Raw genomic sequence first — 18,567 nt, forward strand, 5'->3', positions numbered from 1 at the left:
TCCTCACGCTCTGTCACTGCGCAGAACGGTGTGCTGCATTTTCCAGGTATCATTATTTTTTTTTGCTTATTTTGTTTTGTTTTTTTCTGTATCAGTAACAATCCAATACTGTCCCTCCCCTCCCGCCCCCCTGGGATCTTAATTAAAATTCTAAGCAAAGAAAAACTAAAAAAAACCCAAAAAACAAAAACCCTAGAGTACATTTATGAGCAGTTAAGCTCAAAGTTATAAGAACGTGTACCCAGAGGTAATGGTTTCTATTTTGTGCATTTTTTTTCCTGAAAAGGTGATCAAAATGGTAATTAACCAACTGCAGATGCTGTCTTCAACGCACATGGTTCTTTACAAATAGTAGCATGTGACTACTTGTATTATTATTTGTTTCACAAAATCCTGTGAGGAGTAACATCTTAATACGTACACAAAATTTGTAATTAAAAATTAATTCTTCAACACTCATTCTACATATATTATTTGAAATCTTGTTTTATTTGACACTTTTGGGCCCTGGGTATGCAGGAAACAAACCTCAGTGTTAAGGGACAAGAAAGATCCACGTACAAGTGACATAGGCACAAATGGATGGAACATAGAGAACCGACCCTGGTCTTTATCAGATTAAACAAAACAGAACAAAGTCTTTGCTTGTCATGAGGTATGGATGATAACTGTATTATGGGCTCCCCAAATCTGGACATGGTTGGTACTTTGATCTGAGAACAATATAAAGAGTTATTTTTAAGGAAAGCTTTTTTTTTTAAAGCATGTCATGAATTCAAAAATTGTAATCCTATCAAATAGGTTTCACTACATAAAACAGAGAAAAGAGAGTTTATTACAGAGGAAGCATCTAATTTTTTGAGGCCATTCGTTAAGGAACTGATTATATTGAACCTGGTATTGATATTGTACTGTGAATAAGGCTGATAATCATTTCTCTAAACATAAAAATTTAAAATGGAATTGGCAAGTTTGAATATACATTCAAAGTCCATCTATTCAAGTGTACTTTTAGATACTCAAATAGTTCAAAGAGAATAACAATATCAAAGGAGAAAATGAGATAATATCATACACCACTTAAACCCCCAATATTGATGAACATTATACAGCCCCAACACTGTTGACCTGAAATTATTTAAAATTATTTAAAATTTTAATCTTAAAGCAAATAGCAAGAAATAGCACTTTAGAAACTTAGATTTGTAGTTTAGTTCCCCAGATGTTTTGTCTTCTCTTTTTTACCCCCAACAGAAAAAATGGCCTTATGCATTAAAAGAAAGAAGGACAGGTTGCAAAAAATCATTCTTGGGGAAAAAAAAAATCATTCTTGGTCTGGTATTTGCTTAAGAATGTTTAGGAATGCTACGGAGAAATAAGTTTTGGTTTTTTTTTTCATATTTTTTATTTATTTGACAGACAGAGATCACAAGTAGGCGGAGAGGCAGGCAGAGAGAGAGGGGGAAAGTAGGCTCCCTGCTGAGCAGAGAGCCCAATGTGGGGCTCGATCCCAGGACCCTGGGACCATGACCTGAGCCGAAGGCAGAGGCTTAACCTACTGAGCCACCCAGGCGCCCCCAGAGAAATAAGTTTTAAGATTTTGGAAGATACGTTTCCCTCAAGTGTCTGACTGTGTAAGTTCTTTCAGAAAATCATTACAGAATTTTACAAAACTAAAAGATTGGCTCAGGATATTTTGATTCACACAATGTTCCCTAACTGCTTTTTTTAATTTCGGGGGATGGCACAAGCCTCTGAGTGTTTAAAAACAAATTTCTTGAGAATAGCCTAACGATTCTGCAATAATAATTTTTGCTAATTATCAGCATTCAGAAACACATCATTTTCGTACATTATTTAACAAGATAGACAACCTTGTTCAGAAAGATTTCTCAAAAAACAATGAATAAAAATCTCCAGGAAGTATAGCAGGGATTTTTCCCCTTCATTACATAAGTCAGTACTTTCAGAATAGCATTTGGCTTATGAGCATTGGAGAACCTACATGACTGGTCAGTATGTTTTAAATGCACAAATCCAGAGAATAAAAAGCTAGAGGAAACCTGGAAATACCTTTGCTTTTCCAAACGTCAACACAGTCTGAATCCATGGCATTGAGCACAATAAGAGTGTAAGCATGTGAGACACTGAATCTGAAAAGCCTACTGTAGGAGAAATAACCAACTTAGAAAAAACAATAAAGTTGACCAGTTTTTTGGGAAGAGCTTCATTGTATGGAGTGGGAAAAAAAAAGTACAGTCTAAGACTTCTATGGTCAACCAAATGTTACTCATGTTTTCAATCAAGTGGAAGATAATTTTAAACCATAAAGGCTCAGTGTACATACTTTTGTATTCAGAAATGCAGAAAGATACACTTGGAAGACATCAAATCAATTCCTAAGTCTACCCGGAACTCATTCTACAGATGGAGATAAACAGTTATATACCCACAAACACATATTTTATCTATTTATTCATATACGTATGCTTTTTTCCTTAGAAAAGAATTAGTTTCTTTTTTTTTCTTTTTTTTTTTTAAAGATTTTATTTATTTATTTGACAGAGAGAGAGATCACAAGTAGGCAGAGAGGCAGGCAGAGAGAGAGGAGGAAGCAGGCTCCCCGCTGAGTAAAGAGGCCCGATGTGGGGCTTGATCCCAGGACCCTGAGATCATGACCCGAGCCAAAGGCAGAGGCTTTAACCCACTGAGCTACCCAGGCGCCCCAAGAATCAGTTTCAAACTACGGCAAATTAACCATCTTTAATGCCTTCAATAAACAAAATTTTATGATGGTCATGAAAAATTTTAAATATTAAAAAAAATCCGCAAGTCTCCAGTTATATACACTGGGTATTGTTAGAGTGACACCTTGCCTCAGGCATAAAAATCAGAGTTGTGTTTTAACCAATCTACAGCTCTGTAATTTTATGATAATCTATCGAAGATTAAAGATGAGGGCTCTAAGGATAGCATGTATGAATAAAGCACATATTTAAAGACAAAACAAAAACTATGTAAATATAAATACACATACATAAACATATATCTCCTGAAAATATACTGGTCAAACAAGGTGAGTTCCTGTGGATTCCCATTTGGACTGATGGCCTCCTAGTCAGTTCATCTTTGCATATAAAGAGAATGAATTTTATCATTTTACCCTGGTGGCCCAGAACACAGGTATTGCCTTGTGGTTGGTTTGTATGTTAGAGTAACTCTTTAAAATATTTAATGTTTCAAAAAACAGGACCTCAATATTGAACCAAGACAGCATTGTGAATCCAATAGAAAGAAATACTACCAAGGGTTTTATTAAAGACCTATGTTGTAAGAGTAAATAAAGCAAAGCTAGAAATCATAAATCACAATGGCTGTGCATTTTACAAGAACTGGACTCCAACCAGAGGATCTGTGCTCACAAAAAGGCCTCGTTTGACACTTTGGCAAATCTTTGGGAGAATTACTAAATAAATAATTAAAATAAAATCTTAAATAATATGCATGTAGCTTTCAATGATTTCCCATTCAAACCAAATAGGTAGACAGTAAGACTACTTCTTCCAAAAAAGATGAGAAATTTTGTGACAGTCTGAGCATGTAACATTCTAGGTTCATTTCAATTTTCTCTCTTGAATTAATTTGTTTTATATCTATTTTTTAAATTTAAATTTATGAACTTAAAAATGGCTACATAGGCTACCAAGTACAAAGAGTATCATTTCATAACAGTACGCTTCATTCAAATTGTTTTTCAAATAATCCTGATTTGTAGTATTTCCCAATTTCGATGATGTAAATACGGAGAAGCATTTCTCTATTCAAGTATCTTTGCAAAACCTTAACACAAACAGTTGCTGCAATTTTTTATTTTAAAAATAGTATATACACTTCCTTCTGGAGTATGCTGTATGAAAATGATCATGTCACTCCCATTCTTAAAAATGGTCTCAACTTAAAAAAAAAGGTCTCAATTTCTATATCTTAAGTAGATGCCAACACCTAAGGATTAGCATTAGGAGTGATAGGATTATAGTCACAGAAACTTCATACAGACTCAGTGTTCTGTTCATAATTGTTATATGTTGATTCATTGTCTTTACCTTCTTTTAGTTATCTGGCTAACTCTTCAACCTTTTCCTGTTTTATGCATGATATTGGAATATTTTTAATGATATGATTTCAGGGGCGCCTGTGTGGCTCAGATGGTTAAACATCGGCCTTCGGCTCAGGTCATGATCTCTGGTTCCTAGGATGGAGCCCCGGGTCTGGCTCCCAGCTCAGCAGGAAGCCTGCTTCTCCTTCTTCTGCATCTCCCCCTGCTTGTGCTCTCTCTGTCTCTCTCAAATGGATAAATAAAATCTTTAAAAGAATAATAACATGCTTTCAGTTACATATTAGGTAACGTCCTGGTAAAGTGGCATTCTGAGAGCCAACAAGCAAATAAACAAACAAAACGGGCCTAATTTGTCTATTTCCACTTTGTAAATACTCCCACCATGACCAATTCAAGCCATCAATGTGACGTCATTGAATGTGAAGTTGGGAAGAGCATATCTTAGTGAGTTGGTACAAGTTGGCTCCAGTAGAGCATTGTGATGAATCAATAATATCTCAAGTTTCAGAAAAGGACAGTGAATCATTTTAGCATGATTAAATGTTAAGCAATGGGCTGCATTTTATAAAACTATGAAATGACAGAAAAACACTTTCCAAATAAGTATTTTGAGTAAAATAAAATGTAGGTTGAGCCTATTTTATGATTAAAAAATATTCATCATAAGCAATATCATTGAAAGCTTGTAAACTATATGTTAGAGTTTGGAAAATGTGAATGACATTTAATGAACAACAGAAAATAATCATCATGCATTTTGAGAATCAAGCATTTTATAACATTTGAAAGAAAGTGATTTTATATATATACATATATATATATATTTTAATGGCCCTTTAGATACATCTGTAAAGTTCATTATTTTAAAATGCTTTCGATGTAATAAGGTGTATAGTATCTAGAAACAGACCAAGTAACCTAGCCCAGGAGTTGGCAAATTTTTCCTGTAAAGAGCCAGACAGTATGTATTTTAGTCTTTACAGACAATTTAGTCTCTGTCATGAAGACAGTTCTGTTATTGTAGTGCGAAAATACCCATGTTCAACATGTAAATTGATGATCCTGCCTGTGTTCCAATAAGACACTATTTACAGAAATAAGCAGCAGATAGATTTGGCCTGTGGGCTGCTCATAGTTTGCTGACCTGACTTGAGTGTGTACTGAATCATCCGATATTTTACAGGTCTGATCTCAATATAATTTTTTTAGTGTTTATAAAAAATTTACCCAATGATGAAAGTTTTTAAAAATAATATTGCCCAAGTCAACAAAACTGACTTGTTAGTATTTCTTAAACAAGGTATTCCCATAGCAAAACAATAGCCAAAAGGACAATGCAATTGAAAATAAGATGAATTGTGAACACATTTTCTTTTTTATTACTATACCAAAATTTCATAATTCGTCATAAGGAGAGAAGTCTACCTAGACAGTAAAGAGGAAAATTTCATATGAAATTAAAATATATTTAATATGAGTACATTCATTTTAATTTACTATGAAATCCTTATCCTTACCTTCTATAAGTTTCCCTGTCTGTTCTGCACTTCCTCCAGGAAGAATTTTGGCAATATAGGCTCCAATTTCACCATTATGTCCAGGGATTTCTTTACCACCCACAATTCTAATTCCTAATCCATTACCTGTGATTGAAAAATTAGCAAATTATTAGTCATGATTTAAAGGCACAGCAGTTATCAAAAGTTATAAGGTGCACATAAAGTGGGCTCTGGTACTCAGAAGCTATCTACAGCATGAATATTGGGACTGGACACTAATAACAGAAAGGTATTATTCTGAATTCAGTAATAGTTGATATGAATAGGACATTCTGAGATTTTGGCAGCATCTATGATGAATCACCTGATACTAAAAAATAATTCTTTGAATTCAGCCACACCACCAAGATAAGATACAAATATCTTTGTCCATTTTTGACCAGATACTTTATGAAAACATTGTATGAAGATGTTCCCACTATAAGAAATTCCAGAGCATACAGTTCACTTATGAAATTGAGGACCATTTCACTTAAAAAGGCAGTAATGGCTGTCATACATTGAGAAGACACAATCCAAGCACATGACTGCAAATGATAAAATGAAAACACGATCATAACTTGTGAATTACTATTGACTTTTTAGCCTTAACTCATCAACTAACATTGTCTGTGCATCAGCATGGCACTTACTGCAAGGCACAATAAAATTATTCTTGACTGATAACAACTTAGTAAACTTTTTTATTTCCTAGAACAGATTTTTCTGTAAATAGCTGCATGGAAAAAAAGATGGAGAATGATTATTATGTGAAAACTAACTGAGACAGAATTAAGTTTATATTTTCTTTTTAACCAGCTAAAAATTAGCAAGTGAATATATATAAAATACCAGATATACTTTTTTTTTTAAACATTGTCAAGGATATTTAAAAATAAAAGTACTAAAAGAAAGCAGAGTTATTCTTCTTAAATGAAGGTACAATTATTTCTTTAAATTACAATTCTTGCCATTCACTGATTGAAGTACCATTTTCAACTCTTTCAAAATCTCTAAATTTTAAAAGTCAGCTTCCCTTATAGTTTCTGTTTCCTTCCCACTTTACTCTTCAAAAGCAATCCCTGTAGTCAGCATCAACACAGTACAAACATTCAAAAATCAGTAACACTGGATTATGGAATCCTTCTGTCATCCACCTAGTATAGTTTGGTAAAACATCATTCTCAGGTTATAAGATGGTTCCGAAGGAATTTCCTCTCTCATTTTCTTCCTCCTTTCCTTCTTTGTATTTACTCTCTTTTCTCTCCGTCCTTTCCTACTATTTACCTTCCTCTTTCTACTTTTTTTTTTTTAGATTATATTTATTTATTTGACAGAGAGAGAGATCACAAGTAGACAGAGAGGCAGGCAGAGAAAGAGGGGAAAGCAGGCTCCCTGCTGAGCAGAGAGCCCGATGCGGGGCAGAGAGCCCGATGAGGGGCAGAGAGCCCGATGAGGGGCTTGATCCCAGGACACTGGGACCACGATCTGAGCTGAAGCCGAAGGCAGAGGCTTAACACAATGAACCACCCAGGCACCCCTCACCCCCACCTTTATTTTTTAACCAGGGAAAGTGTTCTGAAGATTTAGCCTCAAAATAAATATTAAAAACAAAAAAACAACTGTATGTTTCTAAGTTTCCTGCTGTTCTCAACGGGTCAGAGCTTTCTCTGGCCCTACCTGTGGAGCTTTTCTGTTGCCAGTTTCTTGGTCCATTGCTACCTCTACGAGAGATTAATTTATGATTACTCATTGAATATAACTGGGTGAATACAGAATGTCATCTAGTACATGACCTGGTTTCAACTAAGTCTGCATAGAAACAGTTGATTTGTTAGACAGTAGGCTATAAGGATTCACCAGGACTGATCCTACAGTAAGACATTAGACAGATACAAATAAAGGATAGAAGATGAAGAAACGTTCCTAGCCACTCTTCATTCAATTAGGCTAGTCTATTTTTTAGTGTGTGAAGGACATTTGGAAATTACATATGGAAGATTTAAAAATAGCTGGCCATAATTAAAGGGTTATTTCATGGAATTTATGTATAAAAAGTAAGAATAGTTTCTTAAAGATTTGATTTCACTCTACATGACTGAATCACTCAGAGCTGTAATTTACCACTTGTTAAACTTCTCAAAAAACACACACAGACACTGAATTTCTAACGTGGTCAGTGTATACATATCATTTTAAGATGTAGTCAGTTTCAGATACTAAAAATCCGCAGATCCACATTTCCTGCGTGTATAGGCATTATGTTCAAGATCATGGTTTACATTAAAATTTATCTTAATGCTAGAGTATAGGAGGGACAGCAGGGTACAGCAAATTGCTGGTTTGAATTATTTCTTTTTAAGCTTAAAAGAGAGAAAGTAAACATAGCCCATGAAAAGCATAAGCTAGATGCTTAGGATCAGTTGTTACACCTTGTAAAGGTATAGCTAAAAGAGTAGTTGTAGAACTCCAAACTCTCTTAATTAGTATAAGTGATTATTTTTAAAGGTTCACTTATAGTTCCACTCTTTTAAAAAATTTTTATTTAATTAATTTATTTTTATTATGTTCAGTTAGCCACTATATAGCACATAATTAGCCTCTGATGCAGTGTTTAATGACTCATTAGTTAAGTACAGTTTCATTCTGTAGTCTTCAGAGTTAGGTAGTTGGATCCTTAGTACCATTTGATTTTTGGTGACTGAGGACGCTCTAAAACCCTGTAATAAAGGATCAGTGGAAGGAAATTATAATTATATCCATCTTAATAAAGTAGCACAACACAATCTCATTTAATTTATAAAATACAGCCTCATCCCACTGAATTCTAATACTCAAAGCACTTTCTAAATACATATTATAAGCCTCAGTATCTTTGGTAAAATGAAAGTAATGTACACTGATGACATTACTGTGAGAAATGAAATTCATATGTAAAGAAACCACTTCAAGCACACAGTAAATTTTTAAGAATTACTGTTGCTCTGGTTGATGCTAAGTTTTTTGTGTATACAACAAAGTAGCATAGAAATATTAAAATTTGTGATAAAATAGAATGGTAGAAAATAAAAAGACTCAGAAATTATAACAGTTTTTTGCTTACTTTACAGGAGTTACATGTAACCTAATTTGGACATAATGGATATAAAGTTAATTTACATGATTTCTAATTATTTAAACCTGAACATTTTGATTTCATATTTCTATAGTTGCACTTTGATATTTTATGTTATAAATGCAGAAAAAATAAAAATACTTACTACTTCTATAAAAATATAACACCCCAACTCAAATCTAAATTGTAGAACTCAATAAAAGATTCAGTAAATTCAAGAAGAAACATTAATTTTTAAATGAAATGCTTATATCTGAATGGTCCTTGATAATTGATGTTTACATCATCACTGTTTTTCAACTTTTGACAAATTTTTATCAACATAAATTCCTTTTGCCTCTCTGCTTGAATTCTATCTAAAAACATTAATAAAATACTTCCTTAGATGCTTTGAAAATACAGTAGTTTTGTTCAAGTGAACAGTGCAGCAGGTTAGAAAGACCAGTAGTTACCAAAGAGAACACAGACGCTTTACTAAAAGATTGTCAAAGTTAAAATAATTTCACAACATATAAGCAGTGATGTTGTTGAAGTCTTACTGAGAAATCTAACTTTCAGAAATCCTTTAAAGTATGCAGAGAATATTTTTAAGAAAAGAGAAGTTCAGTGATGGATGTAGCAAAATCATTAAGAAAGGTATTACCTTAATGACCTTAGGATTATAATTTAAATGTACAAGTCTTTTTAAGTCCTTATTATAATTATGCGGTAAATACACTATTATGTAGTCACTTTTAATATTCCGGGCCAAGATGGCAACACAGGAGGCTCCTGAACTCACCTCGTCCCATGGACACACCGAATCTACAGCTACACGTGGAGCAATTCCCTCTGAAAAAAATCCAGAAACTAGCTGAGTGATTCCTACATATTGGGTCAATGAGAAAAACAAAAACAAAACCACATAAAAACAGGATTTGGCATACCTTCAACTACTGGGAGCCATTAAGAACAAAGAAGGCAGCTTGGACCATCACTAAGGTTTGAGAGATAACCAAAAGCTCAGGCCAGACTGAATCAAAATGTTTATCTCCTACATGAAACCGCTGCACCAAGTCTAGGAGAGGTGACTGTTTTATCTAAAGCTTAGAAACTAACACAGAGAGCCAAAACAATTGAAATAACAGGGGAATATATTTCAAACAAGAGAACAAGATAAAATTCCAGAAAAAGACCTTAATGAAGGGGAGAGAAGTTATTTGATAAAAAGTTCAAAATAATAGTTATAATGATGCTCACTGAGGTTAGCAGAACAATGTATGAACAAAGTGAAAATTTCAACAAACAGAATATATTAGAAAGTACCAAATGGAAATCACAAAACAGAAGAATAAAATAAATGAACTTCAAAATTCATAGAGGGGTTTCAATATCAGGCCAGAGAACTGTAAGAAAAGGTGAGTTAACTTGAAAACAGAGCAGTGCAAGTCATTTAAGAAGAGGAGCAAAGAGGAAAAAGAATGAAGAGTGAAAATAGATTAAGGGATTCATGAGATACCATCAGAATGAAAGGCATCCTATAGAATGGAAAAAATTACAAATCATACTTCTAATAAGGCTTTAATATAAAAATATAAACTCATATATATAGAACTCATAAAACTCAACAGCAAAAATCTGATTTAAAAATATGCAGAGAAACTAAATAGACATTTTTCCAAAAAGACATACTAATGGCCAAAAGGTACATGAAAATGTGCTTAGCATCAGTAATCATTAGGGAAATGCAAACCAAAACAAAAATAAGATATTACCACACATCTGTTAGAATGGTTATTATCAAAAATGTAAGAGATAACAAGTGTTGACAAAGATATGGAGGAAAGGGAACCCTGGTGTGCTGCTGATAGGAATGTAAATTGGTTACAGCCATCATGGAAAACTGTGGAGCTTCTTCAAAAAGTTAAAAATTGAACTACTCTATGATCCAGCAATCCCAGTTCTGGTTATCTATCCAAAGGAAAAGAAATAGGAATTCAAAGAGATATCTGCACTACCATGTTCAGTACAGCATCATTCACAATAGCCAAGATACGGAAATAACTCAAGAGTCCAGTGATGGGTGACTGGATAAAGAAGGTGTATATATGTACATATACACACAATGGAATATTACTGAACCATGAAAATGAAGGAAATCCTGCCATTTGGGACAACGTGAATGGTCCTTGGGGGCATTATGCTCAATGAAATCAATTAGACAAAGAAAGACAAATACTGCATGGTATCACATATATGTGTGGGGAAAAAGTCAAACGCATAGAAACAGAGTAGAAAAGTGGATGCCAGGGATTGTGAGTCAGGGAAATAAGGAGAGGCTGGTAAGAGGGTACGTACTTTTAGCTATAAAATGAAAAACATTTAATGATCTAATATAAAACATTGTGACTATGGTTGTAACACTGTACTAAATAAGTGAAATTTGTTGAGAGCAGAAGTTGAATGTTCTTACACAAACACACACACACAAAAGATAAATACATGAGGTGATAGATGTTTTAATTAACTAGATTGGGGGGATCCTTTCACAATATATATGTAAATCAAATCACCATGGGGTGCACACTAAATATTTTACAAATTTATAACTCCATTATACTTCAATAAAGCTGAAATAAAAAACCAAATAAAATAAGCTGTGTATAAAATAAACATGAGCATATTAAGGAAACAATCTTTATATTTGCATTTAAATTTAAAGTTTAAATCTACTTTAATTTTATATGTTTATTAACATGTTACAGAAAGCATTACAAAAATGTTTTTATTTTCATCTTACTATATGAAATATTTCTGGTGTAACCAATAAGCACTAAGTTTAGAAAAAATGAAAATAGTTGGTTCATTTTGACACTATCACATGCTACATCTAAGCATCAAGGAAATGCAAATTTTTATCAGTGAACATACTATCTTATGAACAGTAGTCCTTAAATCAATGGAGTTTATTATTCACAATAAAGTTAACACAGGATAATGATATATTGCAATTTAGTCATGTCATTAGTTGAACTGAAGAAGAAAGATTATATAAATATTAATGCTAATGAAGTACTAAAGATAATGGAAAATTCCCCAAAGGATAGTTCAATTAAATCTATTTTTATAGTTTATACATCAATTATACTCATGAGTGAGACAGTGAAAGTTTATATTCTTTCACCTACTAATTTCTAGGTTATAAATTATTTATATAAATATTTAGGAAAATATACCAACTTATATTAAAAAAATAGTAATTTCTCCTTTGTGCTCTTCTTAAATGCTACATGAATTCTTCAATACTTGATCATAAATATCCAAAGAATATTACTTTACTTCACCATTTTTATTTTTACCAATTTTTGCTTTTTATGAGAAAAACATTCCTACAAATATAACAACACATATCAATTACCTTATAGCAATCCCTACTTGACTGTTACCAGCAGCATCAAAATGGAAATGGAAACACTACCTTAATACCAAATCTAATCTGTCTCTAAACCTCAGCATAGAAATTACACACTCAACCATTCCCATTAGCTTTTTCTGATCCAGTGTAATTGTTCTGTAGCATTCTTTTTAATATGTATTTAATTTTAAATACATATGCTTTACATACATGAAGGATTCAAAGAGAACATTTTTTTCACATTTCCAAGAACCAAAGTATAAATTCTTCTTTTCTAATGTAATGTGACTATGATAAAAATGTTACACAAAGCATGTACAAAAGGCTATTCTTACTCACACCATACCAGAAGAGATGTGCCCAAGTTGGACTGCCATATGACTGAAATGGCCATTGGTATGGGAAATAAGGAAGATACACATATTCCTTCCCTATATACATAGATATATGTATGTATATAAAACTATATATATATAGTTTTACATATATATATGTCTATATACACACATATCTGTAGTTGTACACCAAAATAATGCTCTCAGTCATCAATCTGAGAGGTCGTGCAGGGCTGCCTCTACAAGGAAGAGTAGCAACAGCTGAGTTCTGCACATAGCTTTTATTTTGTTTTTCATCAGCAAAGCAAGGACAGATGTATCAAAGCATGAGGAGGGAATACAAAGAGATGGCAATTATCTTGAAGCCAGAAAGCAGGCCTGTACCATTCCCTATGCACAGGCACACAAAGAAGGAGTTACGGATAAGGAAGGAACAGGCTATCTGCACTAGCAATCACCTGAGGCAGGAAGGGGAGCTGAAGGTTACTTTCTTTCATAGCTCCTTATCTACGCCCTTCCCAAGGAGATGATGTGATCCTGTTCCTACCAGGCCATTGCATTCAAGAGCCAGAGAACAGGAACGCTGCATATGTTTCAGTTGTTCCCACAATCACTCCTTAGGGCTTACAATACACTTTCTAGGAATAATGCCATACATATCTTCCAAACATATACCCATATACATATGTATTTAAACATTATATATAGACAGATGTAACAAAGTTACAAGTAAATATCAAAAGACACTGGCATTCTGGCTTTGTTGAATAACATCTTTCAAATAAAAGATATTTCGTATACTGGTAAAGTAATTTTATTAGAGGTGCACAGAATTTCTTCCTCCTGAAATACTTCAGAAATAATTCCCACCAAGAAAATTTCCCAGACTGCCATACTCAAAAAATCCTGCTTCATTCATTCAATAACACATGGATTTATTTCTTTATTTTAGGTTATTTAAGGTAAATGCAAAACTCTAATCAGAAAGACCAAATCTGGGGTGATTTATATGCCTATAAAAGGAAATTAAAGATAAACTTAATTCATTTAGCAGTACTTAGTGTCCAAGATGAAATAATTTTTGATATGAAATTGATATTACAAAATTAGAAGGTAGGGTCAATTTATAGACATGACTTCTTTTTTTCAGATTTTTATTTATTTGAGAAAGAGAGAGAATGGGAGGGGTCAGGAGACGGGGGCAGTGAGAGGGAGAACCAGGCTCCTTCCTGAGCAGGGAGCCTGACGCAGGGCTCGATCCCAGGATCCCTGGGCATGACCTGAGCTGAAGGCAGAAGCTTAACCGACTAAGCCACACAGGCACCCCTCTAGATAGGACCTTACTACTTCCTTGTTTAGATATTGATCACATGATGACAGCCCAGGTCTGGGAGTGGGGTCATTTATTATGTATATAAAAGAATATTATATTGCAAGACACTCATGTAACCCTATATTGTCAGTGGAAATAGAACAGTTTCAACTTATATTTCTGTAATGTTATGATAAGCTTTCCAAAATAAGTGCCAGTCTTATTTAATAAAAGATAAGCAGGAAGAACAATACTACTGTAACTCAAAACTTAGCAATAAGCATTCCTTCTGTACTTCTGGAGCTAAAAGAAGATTGTTGCAGACATAATCTATCGTGACTCCTGATGAATCACATCCAGAAGAATCCCCTCCCTTTGAGGGCAGGAGGATCCTATGACTTAGTTCTAACCAATAGGATCTGACAAAGGTAATGTGATAGTCACGACTATGAATATATTATCTTAGCCAACTAAGATGAGAGTTTTCTGCTGCCCTGAAGAAGTACCCTGCCACGTGTGAGAGGTTAGGAGAAAGAACCACAGGGCAAGATGCTGAGAAGTACTCAGATGCTGAGAGTGGCCTGGCTGACAGCCAGGGATAAAACGGGGGAGCCTTAGTTCCATAATGGGAGGAAATGAGTTTTGCCAATAAACATGGGAGCTTGGAAGGATATTCCCAAACTCCAGAACAGAACGCAGCTCAGCCAACATGTAGACCGCAGCACTGTGAGATCATGACATTACGATCCCAGAGAAGCTGTGCCTGGATTCTTGACCCAAGAAAACTGTGAGATATTAAATGAGTGCTGTTTTAAGCCATTACATTTGTGGTAATTTGTTACAATTCAGTAGAAAATTAATACAAAGATATAAGTTGTATCCTGAGTGTTCTGGGCACACAATATGTATGGACATTACCTTGGTAGCAAAACATGTGGAACATTTGTGTTTATAGTAGTTACCACAGTGTCTGAGCAGTGACAGAGGGCAGGAATGAAAAGAAAGATACGTCATGGAAAAAAATCACCTTTTGTCCAGCAAAAACAGAGGAAGAGCTCTGTGTATCAGTTCTGCGATGCTGGGATTCTGGTATCACAGATGTAGCAAGCATACGGCATCTAGGCAACACTCAATACATAATTGGATGAATATTGAATGGATAAATAATAAAATACCAATTTCTTCCCATGGGGCTAATGCATCAATGATATGAGTGGTAAAATAATATAATTGTATTGCATTGTATTCTATTCCCAGAAAATGCCTTAAAAATTACATTATCTCTTTGGATGTTAAAAGAAGAAAAAAACAAAGCACCCCCCCACCCCGGGTTTATACATGAGAAAAATGAGGCTTTAAGAAGTTAAGGGCTCGGGGTGCCTGGGTGGCTCAGTGGTTTAAAGCCTCTGCCTTCGGCTCAGGTCATGGTCTCAGGGTCTGGGATCGAGCCCCGCATCGGGCTCTCTGCTCAGCGGGGAGCCTGCTTCCCCCCCCTCTCTCTGCCTACTTGTGATCTCTGTCTGTCAAATGAATAAATAAAATCTTAAAAAAAAAAAAAAAAGAAGTTAAGGGCTCAAGGCAACACCTAATAATATGGCAAAGGTAGAGAGAAGCCCACACTCTTGCTTCAAATAAGTGACGAGCAAGGCACCTCCTCTCTGCTTAGCACCAGTGCATCTGGTTTGGAATCAGAGGGGATGGGTTTGAGGGCAGCACATCCAGCCCTTCCTGTCCCCGTTCACTGACAGAGAAGAGAGCGATGGGAGGTACTGCAATTAGGCCACTAAAGGAAGAAACCATCAAGACAGAAGAAATGTGTTGGGAACTAGCAATTCTCGGTCAAGACAGAGGAGAGGAAATGTTTCTGGCTTGGCCAGCCACAAGTCATACCGTACCATCTAAGCAGTAGCTGGGATTGATTACGTTGATTACTTGATATGAGTTTTGTCTAATATAATTTTTATTTTTCTACTGATGCGTAAATGTTTATGCCATCTTATATCTTTAACCAACATGACAAAGAAGAAATTGTTACTTTTTTAGTATTACAGTTTTAATCATTTTTGTGTTTTTGCATTTGAATTACAAATATGAATTGCATCTGTATCTGTTAAGTGAATATGTAACTGGATTAACACTTATAGCTTCGTAGGCAAATCTACAGAGAAAAAGGACGCACAAGCCTGGTAGCATAATAATGGTCATAATTACAAGTTTGGGGAAGAGCTGAGAAACTGATTAGTTCAGAGAATTACTGAATTTGCTCAGTCACTTTAGACATAAAAATAAAATCCAGGTGTCCAGATTATTTTTGCACTACAGTCTAAACTTGTTCTCATCAAGAATCAATTTGCTATTGGTGAAGAAAGTATTCAACAAAGTTCAACAGCTTCTATCATCTAATACATATCAGGAGATACTTTCCACTAAAGAGTTATCTAATATAGTTATCGTGTTTATTTTCATTACTCTGTTTAAAAAATTCTTACTACTACCTGAAAAGACAAGAAGTGCTAGAGGTTGCTAGGTGACCAGCTATGAATATTCAAAAACATTGTGTTTTAAGCAGAAAGAGAGGTGCTTTTCTTTATTTTCATCCAATTTTCTGTTACATCAGATTTGTTGAACTTTTAACTGTCAAATGTCTCAAAAAACAAGACTTTGAACTGATGAATTCTGTTTGATTTCTGTACCTTGTGCCAGTTTTTTTATATTTAATATATTATTTGGTTTTTCTCAAACTCTTCAGTATCATCTTCAGGGATGGAGGCAAATAGTAAGTAACACTTCAAGAGTTTTTTCTATGTGTCTTCACTTCTTTCATATTAAAAAATTATTTCTACAACTTCTTATGTTAGATATTCTCTATATCATCTGTGACAAAGAAGCTGAGACTAAGGAAATTTAGAAACTTGCCCATGTTGTCCAGGATGTAAAGAAGTTAAGATTTGAGCTCATTTTTTTTTCATGATTCCTACATCCTTGTTCTTTCTATATACTTTTGCTCATTACTCTAATTGTTAAGAAAATATTCTAGGAGAACAATATAAATCCTTACTCCTTTAATTCAATCTCATTTCTTATTTGCCCTTTTATCTGTGATCAATTCACATACATTTTTGATGTATACCCTTAAATTTCACATTAACATTACCATTTGCCCTCTTTTCTCTAGGCTAAATATCTTTAATGTCTTCATTTTCTTCTCATGGAATCAAACATTATTAATTCCTTTAATTTCATGAAGAGTGCATAGAATAATGTGCTGACCTCCAGTTAGAAGTAAAGCACTTCCTTAGCAGGAACAGAAATGTGCAAGCAGGGGCGCCTGGCTGGCTCAGTGGGTTAAAGGCTCTGCTTTCAGCTCAGGTCATGATCCCAGGGTCCTGGGATCGAGCCCCACATAGGGCTCTCTGCTCAGCAGTGAGCCTGCTTCCCCCTCTCTCTCTGCTTGCCTCTCTGCCTACTTGTGATCTCTCTCTGTCAAATAAATAAACAAAATCTTAAAAAAAAAAAAAAAGAAAGAAAGAAATGTGCAAGCAAATGTATCCTGACAGATGTCAGGAGAAGTGACGATGTTGATGTGGACTGTCCTGGATAATAAACACTTCCTTTGCTACTGAGGAAATGGATGCAAGCTTTCATTAAAATTTACAGGGCAGAAACTGTGAGTTTTAGAAGAGATTCAACCTGACCTGCATTTTATGTCTAAAGTTTTTTTTTTTCCTTTTAAAGATTTATTTATTTGAGAGAGTGAGAGAAGGAGAGAGAGAAAATGCATGTGGAGGAGAGGAAAGGTAGAGGGAGAGAGAGAACGTTCAAGCAGACTCCCCGCTGAGCACAGAGCCCAACACGGGACTCAATGCCAGGACCCTGAGATCATTACCTGAGCCGAAATCAAGAGTTGGCCACTTAACCAACTGAGCCTCCCAGGGACCCGTATGTCTATAGGTTTATACTTAGTTTATCCTTAAAAATAATTTGAGAAGCTTACAATGAGAAATTGTATCATATATAATGGCACATTAACAATGAGAAATTATATTGTATATAACACTGATAAAATGAATTTCATTAAAATGTAAAACTTTTCCTTTAAAATAAACTTAAGAAAATAAAAACACAAGACACCGACTAGAAGAAAATATATTTGGGTCATTTACCTTATAAAGGACTTATATCCAAAATATATGAAGAATTCTTACAACTCAGTAAGAAGACAAACAACCCAAATAAATAATGGCCAAAGTATCTGAACAGACATTTCACCATAGAAGACATATGCATTGCATATAGCCACCCGAAAATGTGCTCATTACCATAAGTCATTAGGAAAATACAAGTTAAAACAATTGAGTTTTCATCCACAACCACTCCAAAAGATAGCCATTACCACGTGTTGGCTATGACAAGGAGAAAGTGGAACTCTCAGACATTGCTGGTAAGAATGTAATACGGTACACTCATTTTGGAAAACTATTTGTCAGTTTCCTAAATAGTTAAAAAGAAACTTACCATAGAACCCTACAATTTCACTTCTAGGAAACTACTAAAAAATCATACATCCAAATTCAAACTTGTCTGTAAATATTTAAAAACTGGGGGGGCGCCTGGGTGGCTCTGTCAGTTAAGCTGCTGCTTTCGGCTTGGGTCATGATCCCAGGATCCTGGGATGGAGTCCCGCATCGGGCTCCTTGCTCAGTGGGGAGCCTGCTTCTCTTTCTGTCTCTGCCTGCCTCTCTGCCAGCTTGTGCTC

General features: G+C 34.7%; 1 protein-coding gene across 1 annotated transcript in view; it reads right to left on the reverse strand.

Annotated features, from left to right (window-relative positions):
• Window positions 1-18,567, reverse strand: part of PCLO (piccolo presynaptic cytomatrix protein) — a 397,938-nt gene that overhangs the window by 102,062 nt on the left and 277,309 nt on the right. The window contains exon 10 of the mRNA XM_080818063.1: window positions 5,635-5,760. Within this exon, the coding sequence (XP_080674189.1) occupies window positions 5,635-5,760 (126 nt within the window). The remainder of the gene's footprint in view (window positions 1-5,634; window positions 5,761-18,567) is intronic.

The sequence above is a fragment of the Martes martes genome (assembly GCF_963455335.1).
Source record: "Martes martes genome assembly, chromosome: 11".
In the NCBI taxonomy this organism is placed as follows: Eukaryota; Metazoa; Chordata; class Mammalia; order Carnivora; family Mustelidae; genus Martes; species Martes martes.